This window comes from Chelonoidis abingdonii, chromosome 15 (genome assembly GCF_003597395.2).
Source record: "Chelonoidis abingdonii isolate Lonesome George chromosome 15, CheloAbing_2.0, whole genome shotgun sequence".
NCBI lineage: Eukaryota > Metazoa > Chordata > Testudines > Testudinidae > Chelonoidis > Chelonoidis abingdonii.
This window is the reverse complement of record NC_133783.1, coordinates 22432953-22452009: the sequence shown is the minus strand read 5'-3', so window position 1 is coordinate 22452009 and position 19057 is coordinate 22432953. Positions and strand designations below refer to the sequence as shown.

Sequence of the window (19057 nt, the reverse complement as noted above, 5' to 3'; positions counted from 1 at the left end):
TCTGTGGGAAAATTCACTCTTGACTTCATTGCGAGTTGTGGGTAATCAGCAACTGGAGGAGCTAGAAATTATTATATTTCAAAAGATAGCTTAAAATCTGGCAAAACCTGTGGAAAGATCTTAACTCCTCAAAATTGGTGTATTCTCTGCAGCCATGGATTTATTTTGCCTCAGATTATAACCTTTTCATAGCTAGTGTATTTTAGATACTTTTTTCATGAAGGCTACTAGAAAACAAAATTGCTTATTGTTCATTTCCACCCATATTTCTGAGCACTCACTTCAGCATTTAAGAAAAAAAATCAGTATTTGGTTACATTAAAATTTTAATAGTATTACAACTGAGTAGATGCAAATATAAGGAAAAATATTCAGCCAGAAATTTAAAATATAACAAGTGCAGTTGTTCTTTAACCACTTTTAGTAATAGTCACACAGAAGGAATGTAGGAATCACGATTCTTGGACCTACATGACCATGTCATTTATATTAACAGGAACAGCCAAAATTATATTATATATTGTATTGAGGCCCACTGGGTGTTATAAAAAGTCCAATTATTAAAGTAACATTATATTAGTTATTGTATAAGATGGAATACATTTTATAATAGCAAACAATTAATTTCACAAAGAAGCTTACTGGTACTTTCTATGGAAAATTATCTAGGGGGAGCAATGAAAAAGTTTGGGGAAGTTTACTTTTAGTTACATTACTTTGTATGTCTGTGACTCCTGGATTGCTGCTTGAATACACACACCTAATATTTTCCAGTCATTTTCTTTTCTATACTAATATTTGTCTCAAGCAAGACTATCGTGGATCTTTTAGATTCCATCTTCCCATGATTTCAGAGACATCCCAAGCTTAGATATAAGATGCACATATAAATTTAGGTAAGGTCACATTTAACAAAGATTTTTTTAGCGAAGAAAAGCAGTAAAGATTATAATTTTTATAAAACTGTTTGTCCTAAGACTAATCACTTAGTTATACAACACAGAAGAAGTGCTGTAAATAATCGTCATGATAGAGATAAAGTCTTCTTTCTTACAGCATGAAATCTTCATTTGTTAGTTCCTGCTTCAACTCCTCTTTTTGCACCAAGCCAGAAGATGACAATTTAGGATACTCAACATTGTAATCAAATCCTGACCCAGATTCTGATTCTGTTTCAGGTGTGTCATCAGCCCCAGATCCAGATTCCTCACCATAAAGCGAGAAAATATCAGGTTGCTCCTGAAATCTCTTCATCCTGAAAACATGAGAAAAATCACAATACAATTTATTCATAAAAACAAATGCGATTGTCCGATTCTGCTTAACACTCATCAGCTGATACTGAACTGCACCTTTTCTCAATGAGAGACCAGGTGTGTGAAGTAATATCTTCCATTGGACCAACTTCGGTTGGTCAGAGAGACAGGTCTGGGAAATATAATCAGAGTGTCACAGCTAAATACATGGTCAAACAGATAGAATATGTGTGAACTATGTATGCTCAACTAAGAGAACATTCAAGGTGAAGTAGCCCATTAACACCACTAGTCATGGGATAAAAAGAGGGTTTAGTGGGTAACAGATTGTTGTAATAAGCCAGGATTCCAGTGTCTTTATTAAGCTCATGATTTTTAGTATCTAGCAAAGTTATGATTTTAAACTCCAAGTATTAAGCAGGTTATCTCAATATGAGGCAGTGGTAAAATCAGCAGCACCCAAGAGGGGTAGTGAGGCTTAAAGGCAGCCCAGGAGAAAAAAGGAGTGGCTCTCAGTTGGGAATAGGCAGGAGAGGCTTTGACCATGTCTAGACTTACTGGGGATCAATGCAGCGGGGGTTGATTTAGGGAGACTAGTGAAAACCTGCAAAATCAACTGTAGAGCAGTCTCTGGTCAACTCCGGTATTCCATCAGAATGAGAAGAGTAAAGTAAGTCAATGGGAGAGCATCTCCTGTCAACGCAGCATGGTGTAAACACCACAGTAAGTCGACCAAAGCTACATTATTCATGTAGCTGGAGTAGCATAACTTAGGTCGACTTACCCAGTAGTGTAGACAAGGCCTTTGTCTCAGAAGGCCAACACAGCCACTCCTCCCTGGTATCACAGACCTTTCTTTCCTGGTAAAGTGACCTTTTGGGCCAAAAATCCTTATATCCATTGCTTAAGGAGTTTACATTCCTCGGGATTAGCAAGAGTCCTAACCCTTAATGGCAGGTGAATTTAGATCAATAGAGAGAAATACTTTATACAGTATGCAGTCAAATTGAGAACTGACTGCTAAGGAGGTCAAATACCATCAATAGATTTTTTTTAAAGGGAAATTTTATGACCAACAACATTTATGATCATACAAGCTAAAATAATGGCATTCAAGCCTCAGGTTTAAGAACATATGCTGATCATCAAAGACATCAGGAAACAGTATTTCCGTTCCGGATCACCATATAAATATTGCACAAGTGGCTAGGTGTATTGCTGAAAACGGGGGCTGGATTGTGCCCTCATTAGAAATACTGAGAATTTGTCACTGCGTGAGATGGGATACCAAATTTAATGGGCATTGATCTGATTGACTCTGACAAATCCTATACAATATACCAGTTTGTCTCCTTAGACTTTAATGAAATATGATCAACATCCACATCAGTCTATTGTAAATGTCAAAATCTTAGCCATGTTTGTACTATCACTTTTAAAAATTAATACTCTTTCAGCATGCAAAGGAAAATCAAATGCATAACATTAGATAGACAGATAGACAGATAGATAGATAGCCAAAATTATAACAGTGAAGGATAAGTCCATCAATGGCTATTAGCCAAGATGGTCAGAGATGAAACCCCATGTTCTGAGTGTCCCTAGCCTCTGTTTGCCAGAAGCTCGAAGTGGATGAGACAGGGGCTGGATCACTCAATGGTTCCCTGTTCTGTTCATTCTCTCTGAAGCACCTGGCATTGGCCACTGTTGGAAGACAGACACTGAGCTAGATGGACCATTGGTCTGACTAGTATGGTGCTTCTTATGTACATTAAAAGTCAAAGATGTAAGCGCCTTAGCTAAGAAAACTGAAAACTTATTGATGCCAACCATAAATACTGAAGGGATAATTCATTTACTTACAGAAATGGATCAGCCTTGGGAGGGAGGATTCTGTTAGCTCCACTTTCAGAAATTTCAAACAACGGTCCTTTTTCTTCAATGCAGTTAGCAGACGAGATGTCAGGTCTGCATCTTACCCTCTGGAATCTTGCTTTCTGCACTGGAACACCTGATAAAATTATTCGTACATTATTAGTATGAATTACTGTAGTTACTATTATGGACTATTTTTTACTTTATGATCTCCTGATCAGGAAGCTGGTAGTTATAATGATATGTATATATTTAGTGATTACCCAACCATAAACAATTCTGACAAGACATTTTTAAATTAACCAGTACTATCACAAAGTAATATTCCTGTATCTCATATTATATTCAAATGGGCATATCTTCCAAACACTGAAGAAATTCCATATGAAACAGCTAGATGAACTTCCATGTCTCTTATGACAACACAAAGGAGTAGATTTCAGAATTAAATGGACATGTATGAAAAGAACACATACAGCATGGAAAGGCTCATAACGATGTGGAAAGCATGGGTCCTGTCTTGTGAGGTGCCAAGCACACTCTGGCTGCCAGGTGCCAGAGTAGGTGTGGAGGCACAGAGCCTTCCTGTGGATTGTCCTAGCCTCCAGCAGATCCCCCAGAATCTGCCAAAGGTAACCTACCTCCTCAACAGAACAATACTGAGGTAATCTCCATTAAAGAATCCTCACAGAGATTTCCTCCCCAACCCTCCCTGTGTGATCTGCCCATTAATAATAAGGCCCTATAGCGTAGACTGCAGTGCGTATTTACTGACTTCTTGGAAAGTAGCTGCTGCAGATGTTCACTAAACACTCTTCAGATGCTCTTTCACTTCCTCTCCTCCCACAGTGTCTAAAATACATTTACATCTGAGGTTCCGCTGCAAAAGCTTTCTTAAAAAAATTTCAGAGGAGCAAAACAAAAATTAAACCAACAAACGAAACACTTGAAACCATCAAAAATACATTTAGGATTCAACTTTTCATCCCTCTTTTGGTATCATTAAGTAATTGCATCTGAAGCCTCATTTTATATTCTTCTTTTGGTATTTTAGTCTAATTTCATTTTGTTCTTTGGGAATGTCTTTTCTCTGTTAATTACAGTTCCTTTTAACATTGTCTGTTACCATACTGTACTGAATCACTCTTCCAATCTTCTGATGCACACATGGCATCTACAGGAGAAAGAATGTGTTTGGAGAGATACGAATAGCCATTATTCCACTTCTCTCTCATAGTACCTTTTCCTTTTCATTGTTATTTCTTCTGTTTGTATATTACTAAAAGTAAAGTCTGTTTTTAATAGATGTAAAAAGTAACATGTATCACACCCGAGTAATTTGTGTGCAAAAAATTCAGGTAATAGTCATCCAAAGAAAACAATATTTAGGATGAAAACACCAGTAGGTAGGTAATTAATGCATACCGCTGTGATAATCTCTCTACAGGAAATTGTACATATGTGGTTTGAAAACTAAATGTCTCTTATAAGAAATAAATACAGAATGTCTGTGTCATTGTGAATCAACATTTCCTTTTAACTGTTCTAGTGCACTGTGTTGTAATTTTTGCTGTATTGAATCAAACCCTTAACTTCCCCATACTTACACAAATTTCCTATTTCCCCATGAAACAAGTGAAGCTATAATATAGGAAATACGCATCTTCTCAAAAATTTGCTTAACTGTTAAGACCTTGCATTCAACAATCAGATAGACATCCAAACAAACCCACTAAAGTCAATGCGTGGCCAGGGTATAAATGAGGGCAAAATTGGGCACCATAGTTGCTTTTACAAAGTAACATTTTGTAATTTTACATATTGTCTGCAGGTGATTTATTAGCCTCACTGTTGATTGAAACAACTCCAATAAAGTCCTTACTTCCTGAAATTTAGATCCATTTTAGATTGCTGTATTTCAGACTCAGTTGATAGAAAAATCTGTAGATTACTATGATCATAGCGTGATGCTGATATATTCCAGCCACTACAAAAACAGTTAGCTAAGACATTTATATAGAACTTCTGTAACTTGCCAAGTCTGTCATTTAAATAATGTTTTTTATAAAATAAATACTAATACTAACTACATATATCGTCTATATAAGGAGAACAGAAAAGATCCACTTGTCAAAAACAATTTTATCATTGGCATTCTACAAAAACTTATCTTGATGGAAAGTTTAACCAAAAAAAAAGATTTAATTTTATAAAAAGTAGGTTTTATTATTCCTACTTCAAGGCTAATTACAAGTATTCTTTCAAATCAATAATATACTTACTTGGCCTATGCTACACAGTTTAGAAAGAGGATTATAGAAATAACAACCATTCACAGTTTTACCTTGTGCTGTGTATCCCATAAAGAGGATTATACAAACAGCCAGGAAAATCCTCCCATTACATCTGACACGAGTCTGCATTTTGGCTTGCATTCCTCCACACTCCACCACTCTTCAGCACGGCTTCACACTTAGGAAATAAAACGAGGCAATGAGATCGACTTTTAGAAAAGGATTCTAAAACCTCAAATCCAACCCATAACCTGCGTCACAACTTCCTGACTGATTTAAGTGAGACATCTACAATAAAAGCCCAGAGTCTAATTACATGGTTCTTCCTCAGACAAAAATCACCACTGACTTCAAGAGAAGTTTTGCCTGAGCAAAGACAGTGGGATTGGGTTCTCAGTAAGCATAATAAAAATGTTATTTCAGCTATTAGAAATGAGGGTCCAGAAGTATGTGACACAATCCTGCCTGCCCACAGGCTTTCCCCTAAACATATATTACCTGCAGACATGTCAGCTCTCAGAGGTCAAGTGTACATTTGCCACTCCTAGTTAAAAAAAAAAAAAAAAATAGCAGTTTGTTGATATCCCAAACTTTCAGGCAACTGTAGTGTTGCATTGGCAATACAAGTATACTTCCCCTTTCTAAAGCAAGCTTTGATAAGCTTATTGTTTGTAGCAGGATCGGTGTGAAATGTGAATCTTACACGGTCTGCGAAACTCTCACTTTGGAAAAACTCTTACATTCAGAATAAATTCAGGATTTGTATTCCAATAGCTTTTTTATTTCTTGGAGGGTGGAAGCCGGGACCTACATAATAGCAGTGAGGAGATTTTTTTTCAGTATATTTATAATGTAAATCTTAGTAGAAATTCCACTTGAAAATTTCCAGCTGGTTCCCCAGATGCCAGCTAAGTTTTAGAACATATCACAAGTCCCGAAGTAACTGCACCTCTGACTCACGCATGACCTCTTTGAGGGCACCCTGTTTAGGTCTCAGCCTCTAGCCATCACCTTTCAGGGACCGGATCCCACAATGCACTCTCTCCAGACTGGGGACTTGGGCTGCAGATTCCTGCAATTCATTGTGTTTCTCTTAGCCTGTCTCACTATAGTTAAGCACCTGCAGTCCTGTTCTCTCAGTAACAATAACAGAGTTAACCAGTGACAAATCAGCTTTCATAAATCAAAGTACTACTTATTCAGAACAATGGTATTACAGAGGAAACATACAATAAAAACAATAAACAGTTTATCTGCAGATTTAATTTACCAGGCAGTCAGTCATCTTCCACATGGGGATGCTGATAAAATTGAAGTACTTCAGGCACTTCTCACATGGCCTGCCACTGTTGATCATAGTTTCATGTCAGTTCCCAGATCAGGACAGTCTCTTCATATAGACTCATAGACTATATAGTTTACAGTTCTTTGTTTGCCATGCCTTCTGAACCAGGACAAATTAGTACAGTATATGCGTTATCTTCCCTGGGTATGAAACTTCCACAGGCTTGTTACCTGCACTAAATATTTGCATTAATTACTCCCCAGTGATTTGAATTGGTGAATTTCGTTTAGAACCATTTCGCTCACCCATTGACCTAGGAATACAATCACTAGCCAGCCCATAAAGATGCATCACCTTTATATGTTATATGTAATAATCTTTGAATATTACATGTGTCAATAGCACTTGTCACATCTCAATACAATAATCTTTGAATATTCTGTGTTGCCAGTGTATTGCATCTGTCACACAGAATTTGGTCTCCTGCCTGCCGATCTCCCAGCAGAAGTCTGCAGAAGTCACAACAAAACCAATTGAGACCATGTAAAGGATTCTAACTACTAGAATTTCTATTAGGCAGCCCTACTTGAATTCCATAAGTTAAAGAAAAGAATTTCTTTTTGTGGCACTAGCACTCTAACAGGTGGATAGGAAACGTGTGTGTTGATCAAACCTGGCCAAGATCTGCACTGATTGCACCCATAAAGGAAAAGCAAGAAAAGCAGCTAGGGAGAAAGAAAACAAATGAAAGAGAGAGAGAGGATAGGGCCCAGCTCTGGAAGTACTCACAGCAGGTGAGATCTTTGATCAAACAGCATTATGAGGGTGTCCTGTCTACTCAAGTTACTGGGCTGTTTCTGACATCCAGAGTTAAACACGGCTCTTCCTGAGGTCTCTCCTCCCTGAGTCATGGTTAGGACTGGTGTGGACAGGGCCAAACAGTTTTAACACTGGATTCAGAAAGCATGGTTAACTCATATTAAAACTAGGTTGATCAGGCTCTCTGTGCCAGGTGTTGAATGCATTTTGGTCCTGTTCACACCACCAACCAAGCAGTGTTCCACCACAGCTGTGGGGATCTGAGGAGTACTGGAAAGGGATAGAATTCACTCCCCTAACTTGCAGGCAGGCCATGGTGCTTCAGTGTAGTACTATTTACAGCTTCTGTTCCACCCTAAAGGCTGGAGTAACTGTGGAGGCTGCACTGCACCCCCACATAAGGTTTGAGCCATTGTATATACATACTGCCATCCTCCAGCCAGTCCCCCAACTACCTCCTACCAGCCTACATGGGCTAACACAGAGATCACTTCCACCTCACCCAACCACTCCACACATAGACCCATGCAGAGCACCTAGCTCAAGCTTCCCACACACCTGAGTAAATCTCACTTATAATTCCTTAACTTTTTACTGCTAATCTCTATTTTTTTTTACTCTAAATAGTCTTCTGTCTTTACTTTTCCCAATGGATCCAAAACAAAACTCCAGATAATATATATATATATATATAAGATTTAGTCAAGATTCAAGTTTTGCAACTTGGGACCATCCTTTTAACATCCTCTGGTAATTTTGTGGCTAAATTCAAAGATTAACATATTTTACATTACATTCTGGATTCCTTACAAATGAGACTGTTTTAGTAAAGTTTCCTTTTCTACAAACACTTTGATTCCCAAGGGAAGTAGCTTAAGCTGGCATAAACAAAGAATTGTTGGACACATTCTTTCACTATACCAATTTACAGGGGTGTGCACAATGGGAGGCAAGCTGGGGCCTGGGCCCTCCCAATAATTGGCAGGGGCAGAGAACTCTTCTGGCCCCAGTGCCATGGCATGGAAGAGAGCTTCTCCTTCCTCAGGACAGTGAAAGCGAGCTCATGTGGCCCTAGGTCCCTTGCAAGGAGAGAGAGCACCTCCAGCCCCTGGGCCACTGCAGGAGTTGACAGCTCCTCCAGCCCTGGGGCCACGGTGGGGCACAGGACATGTCCCTGCAAAAAGAGTGATATTTAAATTCCTGTGCACGCCCATCAGCATAGTTATAGTAGAAAAATCTATACTGAAAAACCTTCCCATGTGGATAAGGCCTGAGTTCTTTCCAAAGGGAGGAGTCTCTTTCCCTTATCTGAATGAGATTTAGAGCACAGCTACACTACAGAATTTACAGCAGCTGCTGTAAGCTCTCTAATGCAGCTGCTCCAAGCCAGTGGAAGAGAGCTCTCCCATTGGCTTAACTACTCCAGCCCCTGTGAGCACCGCACTTACGTTGGTATAACTTATGTCGCTCAGGGGAGTGATTTATTCACATAAGCTGTAGTGTAGACATAGCCTTAGTCTTCCTATGGTATTTCCTGCTGAAGACATGCCTCAGAATCCTGCTACAAGGACAATTCATTGGAGCTAGAGACTTGACAGTATCTTTTCAAAAAGAGGGCAAACCTTGAAAGGGTTTCAGTACAGTTTAGCTCTCAGCCTATTACACTAGAGCTCTACCAGAGATGCTGTTGAAGAATTCAAAACCTGGGTGAATCTCAAGGTGTCAGATATGTTCACTTTATGCACTCAAAACTGACTTCCCCAATGTCAGTCCTTATTTTATCAATTGCTTTTGATTTTTTAGCATTAAAGTTATATTCCCAAAGATCTTTCAGACCATAGTGTTTATTTTGACAGATTGCTGCTTTCAAAAGGGAACAGCCGTGAAAACTCAAAAGAATTCCATGGGAGAGAAGTGCAGAAGTCCTATTAATAATCACAGTTTTATTTCTTGTTTGAAGTTCAGTGTGATCTTCACCCAAATGCCAGAAGCCTATTTAAGTCCTACGTAACAATAAACAACCTGCATGCCCTTGCATTTCCTGGAAGACAACAGATTTCAGGTGCCCCCTTACTCTTTGGAGATTTTGAATTAGGTTCAGAAGTCACAAACCATAAAAGGTGGTAGCTACCTAAAAAGAGAAAAAAAATGAATAAGAGAAGACACCTCAGTGATAATTAAGAACAAACAACTTAAAGAATTGTGCTTTAGCATTAAGTATCAACAACACGGAAGGAACTGTAAAGAAAAACTCACAACTTTAACAGCGCATGTTTGCAGGAGTGGAAGCTAAATTCACAAGTTGAGGAGCCTTGCTAGAGTTCTGTTGCAATTCTCCCTGTCCATACTCTCTAAATATCTACTAAGTAGTTTGTCTGGATAAATACAGGCTGTACCCTCTTAGACTTGATCCCTGATAATAGATGCTAAAAGAGTTCATTGTACTTGAAAAAATATATTATTAATTCACTACATAAATAAATTATAGTTTTCCTAGAACATGGGAATCACTAAAAGGTGCTGATCACCACATACTGACTATGAAAGCAATGATTAGGACAGAAGCACTAAAATGCTTAAGCACTTATATATAGTACCCACTTCCATTTTCATGGCATTAAGACCACCATAACAATAGTAGTTTCTGACGCAGACAGAGTTGTTTCTCGCTACGAACGTATGTAACCCATACTAGCATAACATATTTTGACCTAGTATTATTTCCTGCAATTGAATTACTTGATGAACTTTCTAATGAGGTAGTAAATTTAGGACACAATTCCACATTGTTAAAGCTTGTCTACACATGAAGCTGCACTAGTTTAATTAAACTGCTGAAACTCCTCGTGTGGACATACTTACAGAAGTTTAAAACTGGTTTATCCATTTAGCTTGCCCTGTATAGACAAACAGATACACATTTAAAATGTTTTAAATCTAATTATGAGCATCCACACCTCAAGTTGCACCACTTTAGCTACCATGCTGAAGAATCAAGCCCAAGCTTTCCGTTTCTTTTAATTGTACCAGTTTCAGGTTGCAAAGATATTTGTCAGTTGCCACATCATTTTAATAACTCCATGAGTAAAAGAGAGCTTAACTAACTTACTTTCCCCTTCCACCCCTACCCCTCCACAGCGAACCTCTGCATATAGGCAAAAACTGTGTGTGTCAGGTTTGAGATTCATGATTTATCACTGAATTACAAACTTCAGAACATGTTTTTCTGTAGTGGAAAAAAACAGACCCAAAGTTATTCCAGTACTACAGTATAATAACCCTCCTAGAGACTGCAAAGGTAAGGCTGTGAGAGTATCTCAGTTAATATGGAATTCCTGTTGCATTCAAACCTCTTTCAATAATAAGGGGAAATTATTCTCAGAGTTAAACTCATTTTATTTATTTCTTACTCCAAATTCTTTCCTACCTATCATACAAAGATGTCAGCCACAAAATGCTTAGAGAAATAGTGTCACTACAGTTCCATTTGTTTTAGTTGGCATCCTACTCCTCCATCAGTGAACCTCTGAAAATGTATAAAGGCTGTTGATGTGAATCACACCTCAAAAAGCTGACCACATTTGGCCGTTATTCTTACCACCGTATGTGCTACTTCCTATTTTTAGCATGAACTTCTTTTTTTTAAGTTGTGATCATCATCAGTAGGAAACAAAGAAAATATACACTGAAATTTTATCAACTTTAATCTCCTTTAGGTCATAGTAATTGTTCCTACAGTAACATCAACTTTCCACCGATCATGGGCAAATATTGTAGGGTGTGAAACTCTACAGGAAGCTTGCACATTGTTATGTACTATATGTCATACTAGCTCAGTGCCTTTCCCACCTTTGTGCTGAAAACTCCTCAAACTCCAAGCACTACCAAGATTCAGGAGAGTTGTTGTCTGAAACCACATAGTCACCCACAAAATGAATTCATTGCTCCGCCTCCTCTCATTCTCTTTAGACTTGTTTTGGTTTTCTGAGTAAGCCATGGGGAGAAGGGAATACGAACTAAAATCATTTAGTGGTGGGGTGGAACCCCTGAAAAAATAATTCTAGAGAGGGATCAGCTAGGTGGAGATTAATAAGGATCCAATCACCCATTCATTCCAGCAGCACAAAGTAGCTGTAAAGCTAGTAGCTGGGAACATTTGAATGTTTTGCTTTTTTTCCCTACGTCAGCTGAGAATGAGAGGAACTGAGCATATGTGTTTAACAACTATTAACATAAAAGGGAATCACTTGCATTACATTTCTCATACCATGGGCCAATTCACCACTGTCTTGCACCTCCTGTAGTAATTTATGCCTGCATAAAAGTAGGCCAGACTCTCTGGTGAGGTGTGGCATCCCTGCATCATGACAATCTACAACTGTGTTTTCTGCCCCTTGTGGCTAGAGTACCCCTCACCTAGCTCTAACTCACCACATGAGGAATCGCCTTTCACAGAGCTGCAGCGCAGTATGGGGACTGAAAAGCTGAATTTTAAGCCACTCTTGCACCATCCCTCTCCAACTTGTGCTCGGTGGAGTTGCACTGCACCCCAGGATCTAGCCTAGTAAATGCCAAAAGTAAAAAACTACCATTCTGATATGGTGGCAATTTACAATCACTTTGCCCAGGTGTAAATGATGAGACAGGGTATAAGGCAAATGCCCAGTGATGGCATAATAGCCCCTAACAGCCTTGTCTCTATTAGAGAAATTTGGCATGCTAGTCACCATGTGGTCCCCTAAACATAGCTGTAACACACCTCACATCCACACACAAAATGCTCCCAACAGGCATGCTAATCAATGTTTGGATTAGATGCCCTCTGAGCATGGCTCACCACTATGATCTCCTCCACCTACACCAGTGGTGGCAGATTGCAGGCACAATAGCTAATGGTACAAATAGACCTCCAGGACCATCCCACCTCCACCAATCATTTCTTATTAGGTCATCTGTCCAGTCTACTTTCTGCACTCCACAAGCATGCGTCTAGTTGGCTGGAGGATGGATTCCTGTGCAAACAGTCCTTACTACATACAGTGAAGCTGAATTTCATATTATTTTCACAGCAATCAACTTCTTCTTTGACCTGTTCAAATTATTCTGATTCTGTCACTGGCTTATCTCACAGGAGACCTTCATATGAAAGTGCTGCCAACTGGTCTGAAGCCAATGCGCAAGTGCTGGTAGCCATCAGGGGAGAAGAGGGGATCTAGGGCCAAATGAACTCTGTCGTTCATGACAGAGATTCTATGAGCAGGTGGTTGAGTGACTGGTCAAGATGGGGTGTAACTCAAAGCAGAACACAGTGCCCTGAAAAGATACTGGGAATGAAGGTCCTGTATAATAAGACAAGGGACAGCAACAGTAGGTCTAGGTCTTGGTAAAAAATATGCCCCTTTTACAGTGAGTTGGACTGAATGCTGACTGCAGGGATACTTCTGAACAGCACCACAGGACTGTACAGTGCAGTGGTTAGGGCCAACTCTGTGAACCATGCAGACCATCAGAATGAGGAAGTAGACCAGGAATTGCTGGAGATATTGCCAGGATTTCAGGATCTGTTTAGGGAGACCAAAAATCCAGGGATGAGAGCAGAGATGGTTGAAGAGAAGGAAGCATCAGTTGACAAGGGGCGGAGTACAGCAGATATACAGGTTTTTGTTGTCAAATGTATCAAAAAAGCCTGATTTTGCAAGCAAAGGGCTGGGCAGTTTTTGAGATTCCTACAAAGATTTTTGTTAAATGAAATGATATAAGATACCAATGACAGAGTTCTCACTAACCTTGAGATCTCTCTCATTTCAAACTTTCAGATAAAAAAAGTCTTATGTCAGATAAGAAAAAACAAAAACCTATGTGATTAAAATATTAAAACTGCTAATCAGCAAAAAGAAAGCCTGTTTCCTGTTTATGATATGAGCCATCACACAAAACCTACATGTAGCACATTTCAAACTCAACACTATCTAATGAGGAAAGATCCCATACTACTGTGCGGGCATTTATTCCATCCTCTAAGCAAGGTATGGAAGCCCCATTGCTTGTAATTTTTAAAACTACAGTGGCCAAAATATTGGAAAATGTGTTATAGGAAACAAAATGTGTTACAGGAAACACACTTGCATTTTCAGGGAGATAGAAACTGGGAGATGTAAAAGACCTATTAGAATGGATGGTCTTGGTCTATGTTATAGTAATGACAGGAGTTGTACAACAGGTGGAACCCACTAGTTAAAAGAAACTAAATGATTTTATTGTAATAAAATATCACCACTTACTTAGAGCAAAGACTTAAAGTCAACTTCAGATGCACCAGTGACATCAGCAATGCATGACACAAGAGTTTGACAATGCTATGATTGCCCTGATATCATTTGTGAGAGAAAAATACTTGGGGGGCAGGGGGAAGAGGAGACGGGAGCCTTTCCTAATTACTAAATAATAAAAATCATTATCCACAAAATACAAGGTCTCAAAATCACTGAAGAAAATTAAACAAGCACAGCTCGTTTTGAAAACACACAGAGGACATTGCTGTGGGTGGTTAGGTTACACATGATAGTCATTTATTTAAGTTATCTTAAGAACAAAGAGTGGAATTTCTAAAAGTGCTCTGCATTGGTCTAACAATCCCTATTGAACTCAGTTGTAAAACTCCCACTGACTTCAGTGACCAGAGTTAAGAATGAGTGCTTTTGAAAGTCCCACTCAAAGTGTTTACACTTATTATAGTTCTGATATTACTCTTAGAACAGAAATAACATTTTCATAGTCTTTGTTATTTAACACATTACCTGAGCACAGGGACAGAAGAAATCTTAAAAGCTGAGTGGAGTGTTGTTGCCATGTTGCTCCCAGGATGTTAGAGAGACAAGATAGGTGAAGTAATATCATTTATTGGACCAACTTCTGCTAGTGAAAAGGACAAGTTTTCGAGCTACACAGAGCTCTTCCTCAGGTCCTGGGACTAACTCAGCTAGAACAACGCTGCATACGGATGTTTCGGGTGTTCTTTTCATATGTGGCTTTTTATATGTTAGAAACATCAAATCCTGCAACCTAAAAGATCTGAGGGAGGAAAAAATGTGGATCAAAGTCGGTTATTTGAGAAAACAATCCTTTCAGGGCACTTTTAATGAGATAAACTTCAGAGAGGGCATTTCAAACCTTTTATCAAAGCTTTTAAAAAACCACTCTTTATTAATGTATTGGATATTCTTTTGCAAAAGTATGTTTTTCCCACTAATTCATCATACTTCCCCATTACTAAATCTTACTGCTGCTGGACCCAAGAACTAACATTACTTTCAAATCACATGTAAAGCAGATTAAGAGCTTTGCATTTTTCTGTAGCATTAGTTTAGACTGGTGGGGGGGTGTTGCTTTTCTTGTATATTTCTGACCCTTCAAGCAGACACATGAGGCTCATTTTTGCATGTCTGGGGTTATTACTGAAAATCGAGAAATAACTATTAAGCAGTGAATAAACATTTTGAATACTAAAATGATTAACTATGAAACACCAACCTGGTGCTAATACTCAGGTCTATTTATCTCCCAATTCATTAAGAGACCATATAAATAATTTAGTATTATTCACTCTGATCAGATTGTAAAAATGCCTAATATAAATCTAGAGAGACAAGGTGGGTGAGGTAATATGGTTTATTGGACCAATTTCTGTTGGTGAGAGAGAAGCTTTTGAGCTTGCACAGAGCTCTTCTTCAGATCTGGGAAACATGCTCAGCCCTGGTCTATACTACAAACTTTTGTCAGTAAAACTGCATCACTCAGGGGTATGGAAAATCCGCACCCCTGAGCAATGCAGTTATACTGACCTCAGAGGTGGTGCTGGCTCATTGGAGGTCCTAAGCAGGAATATTTTGGGAGGGGTCCCACATACAACACATTCTAAAAAAGTGAATAAGGTAGCCCCTTGAGCTGCTTGAGGCCCTAATTGTTTAGTCTGCTTATGCCTAGTGCCGGCTCTGACTGACCTATTTCCAGATCTAGACAGCACTATGTCAATGGGAGACTTTCTCATGTTGACATAGCTACCACCTCTCAGGGAAGTGGAATACCTATGCTGATGGCTCTCCTGTCGGAGTACGTAGTGTCTTCACTACAGCCATGTCTACCCTAGCACTTATGTCAGCAAAACTTTTGTCTCTCAGGGGTGTGAAAAAAAACTCCCCCCTGAGTGACCTAAGCTTTGCTGGCATAAACATTTGTGTGCACAGTGCTATACCAACAGGAGACACTTGATGATTACCTGTTCATTCCTTCTGGAGCCCCTGGCATTGGCCACTGTCAGAAGGCAGGTGTCAAGATATTATTCCCACTTTGAACTTTAGCATCCAAAAAGTGGGGACCTGCATGTACCCTTCTAAGCTTAATTCCTAGCTTAGATCTGATAGCGCTGCCACCAACCAGAAATTCCAGTTTCTGGTACACTCCCTCATCCAAGTGCTAGGCATATTTCTATGTTCTTCCCTTCACTAATGTAAACACAGAGCAGCATGTACATAAACATATATATTAAACAACAAATCCCTATCAAAACAATATACTGCACATGCAATTTTTCCCCTTGGAAGAGGATGAGAGAAAGAATGAACTATACATGACATATCGCCTAATGTGCTACATTCCCCCCACCACTCCCTGGTGAGCTGGTGAGTTCAGACCCAATCCCCTTGGGTCTTACACAAGGAAAAAAATCAATCAGGTTCTTAAAAAGGAAAGCGATGAATTAAAGAAAGAAAAAAAAACTCTCTCTGTAAAATCAAGATGGAAAATGTTTACAGGGTCTTCAGCTTATATAGACTAGAGGGACTCCCTCCCCCCTAGCCTAAGATACAAGTTACAGCAAACAGAGATAAAAATATCCTTCCAGCAAAATAAACATTCACAAGTTAAGAAAACAAACATAAAATTAATTCGCCTTTTCTAGCCAGTACTTACTATTATGAACATGAGAGACTGTTTTAGAAAGAATGGAGACAGATCTGGTTGCACATCTGGTCCCTCTTAGCCCCAAGAGCGAACAAAGAACAAAACAAACAGCACAAACAAAGACTTCCCTCCACCAGGATTTGAAAGTATCTTGTCCACCGATTGGTCCTTTGGTCAGGTGTCAGCCAGGTTCACTGAGCTTTTTAACCCTTTACAGGTAAAAGAGACATTAACCCTTAACTATCTATTTATGACAGCAGGATACTGGGCTAGATGGACCTTTGGTCTGACCCAGTATGGCCGTTCTTATGTTCTTCTGACTTTAAAGTTGACGAGTCTGTGTGTCTATTTTTGGGTGCAAATTACATTGGGAAATTTTGGCCCTCCTTCCGATATATATTGAGATGTTTGAACACTTTCAGAAAATAGCTTCTGAAGTTATTCTGTGTATGTCACTGGTTGCACCAAACCCAACCCCCCTGTGGAGTTAAATTGTATTCCTGTTGACTTTTGTATATCCCTTTTGCACACAACTAGTGTTTTTATTCTCTATTCTCTTCCATCCCTACCTGTCTAAACACGCAAATAGCTGAAAATTCTTTTACAAGTGTGCACTATGACTATGCTGTTAGGATTTAGTTCCAAGGGGAGAATATTTGCCTACAAGTTGTTAGGTGCCTGCTTGCTGGTGGCCTGAAGGTCTTGTGCTATAAAACTGGCAGACAGGGGCGGTTCCAGGCACCTGAATGCCAAGCGCGTGCTTGGGGCGGCAAGCCATGGGGAGCGCTTTGCCGGTCGCCGCAAGGACCGCAGGCAGGCTGCCTTCAGCTGCATGCCTGCAGAAGGTCTGCTTGTCCCGCAGCTTTGGCGGACCTCCTGCAGGTGTGCCGCCAAATCCGTGGAACTGGGGACCTCCTGCAGGCAAGCCACCGAAGGCAGCCTGCCTGCCGTGCTTGGGGTAGCAAAATACCTAGGGCCATCCCTGCTGGCAGACATGCAGGACTTTGCTCCAGGTGTCATGCAACTATAGTAACAAAGTGGGAACCAGGATATTGAAGGGAGTAGGGACTGGAGAGGGGGAGAAGAGAGAGAGAATATGGAACAGGGATTGTTGGAAAAGGGAGAGAGCCTAAGAAGTTATTAGGAGTCTGGGAAAACCTGGGGTAGCCTCCACCTTTCTGGCCCTGACTCCATTAGCATTGTCAATTCTGCCCATTTCCAGCTCTTAGCCTCCATTCTCTCTCCTTCTGTCCCCAATCAGTGTCCTCTGTCCTTCTTCACCACCTATTAAATTCTGTTTGTCCCCACCCTTTGCTCCCTACACCTCCCTACCAACAGTAACTGCTGCCACCAGTGCTACCTCTTCCCTGCAAAGTCCATGCTGGTTTGGCATCAACAGGAGGAACGGAGACAAGAGTAATCAGAGGCCACCTGAAGCCGGGTGTCACAATAGCCCCCACTCCAACCACAAGCACGAATAGATAGCAGATGCTTAACTGCAGCTGAGCCAGATGTGTGACATAGCTGCTAGGGTCCAGGAAGTGATATGTTTGAATGCCACACATGATGCATGACATTTAGCAACCCCAATAATTGTACATGATTAGGAATACAGAGAAAGTACCTTTTATCCATACACCCAGGAGCTCTAGAAGTTTATGATAAAAGAGAATCTTCTCATTAGTAACCGTTAAGAAATAAGATAAACACTATTACGTCAGTACAGATATGTTATCAGAATCAGTATTTCCCTTTCATGAAGTGATGGCAGTTGGTCCTTTGCAATTGCAGTAAGTGACTTGGTTTCTGCTTCCCGTTCTATTTGATTATCAGCAAAATTTTGCTTTCATCTAGGAAAATGTTCATACTAACAGTTCTGAACTGATAGCTTGTTGAAGATGTAATTTGTGTTTGTAGTTTAAATAACATGGCTATTAAATTGTTAATGTATGTCCTGCTGTTAGTTTCATTGGAAGTTAATTATAATGTTGAGATTTTACACACACACACACACACACACACATTTTTGAAAGTGAAATCTGGGAAACTCTCAGTAATGTTACCAGATTTTACACAGAACTGTAGTAATTACAACTTATTTTATAGATACACACCAAACTTCAGGTCAAAATTCTGATAATTGCAAAAGAGCTGTTGAAGATTCTTTATAATGTTGTATTTTGCCTACAGTGGAAAAAGTACAACTGAGTTTGTGGGTAAAATATATCTGAAGATACTTTATCTAAACTTTTTGGAAAATATTACTAATGTTGTCATTCTACAGCCTAAACTCTGATATTATCTATGTTGGGATAATAGCAGCTCCTTTTGTATTGGTGCCTTATAAAATAGCAGTTGGACTCATCTTGTAACAGTGATTTAACCATCCTCTAGATTCGCCAGACCAAAGGATTGTCTATAATATTTACACACCTGCATAATAATCCAAAAGCACTGTAACAGAAGAAAGCTGCTGACATAACATAACACTAGATCTTCAGATAATGATACAGTCATTGCCTGTGCCAGATTCATATAATAGTAGTAAATGCTCCATTTCCTATGAGCAT

General features: G+C 39.5%; 1 protein-coding gene and 1 long non-coding RNA gene across 2 annotated transcripts in view; one reads left to right on the top strand and one right to left on the bottom strand.

Annotated features, from left to right (window-relative positions):
* LOC142047799 (uncharacterized) overlaps positions 1–19057 on the top strand; it is a 163020-nt gene that overhangs the window by 17113 nt on the left and 126850 nt on the right. The window lies entirely within an intron of this gene.
* Positions 309–5631, bottom strand: SRGN (serglycin). The gene is made up of 3 exons (XM_032795224.2): positions 5476–5631; positions 3120–3267; positions 309–1255 (listed from the first exon to the last, which is right to left on the bottom strand). Exons 1-3 carry the CDS (start codon positions 5564–5566, stop codon positions 1051–1053), a joined length of 444 nt encoding a protein of 147 aa, XP_032651115.1. The 5' UTR covers positions 5567–5631; the 3' UTR covers positions 309–1050.

Coding starts and splice junctions, on each gene's coding strand:
- SRGN (XM_032795224.2), bottom strand. CDS start 5,566: ATGCAAGCCAAAATGCAGACTCGTGTCAGATGTAATGGGAGGATTTTC. Junction 3,268..5,475: donor TATGGGATACACAGCACAAG/GTAAAACTGTGA, acceptor TAATTTTATCAG/GTGTTCCAGTGCAGAAAGCA. Junction 1,256..3,119: donor CCCAAGGCTGATCCATTTCT/GTAAGTAAATGA, acceptor TCATGTTTTCAG/GATGAAGAGATTTCAGGAGC.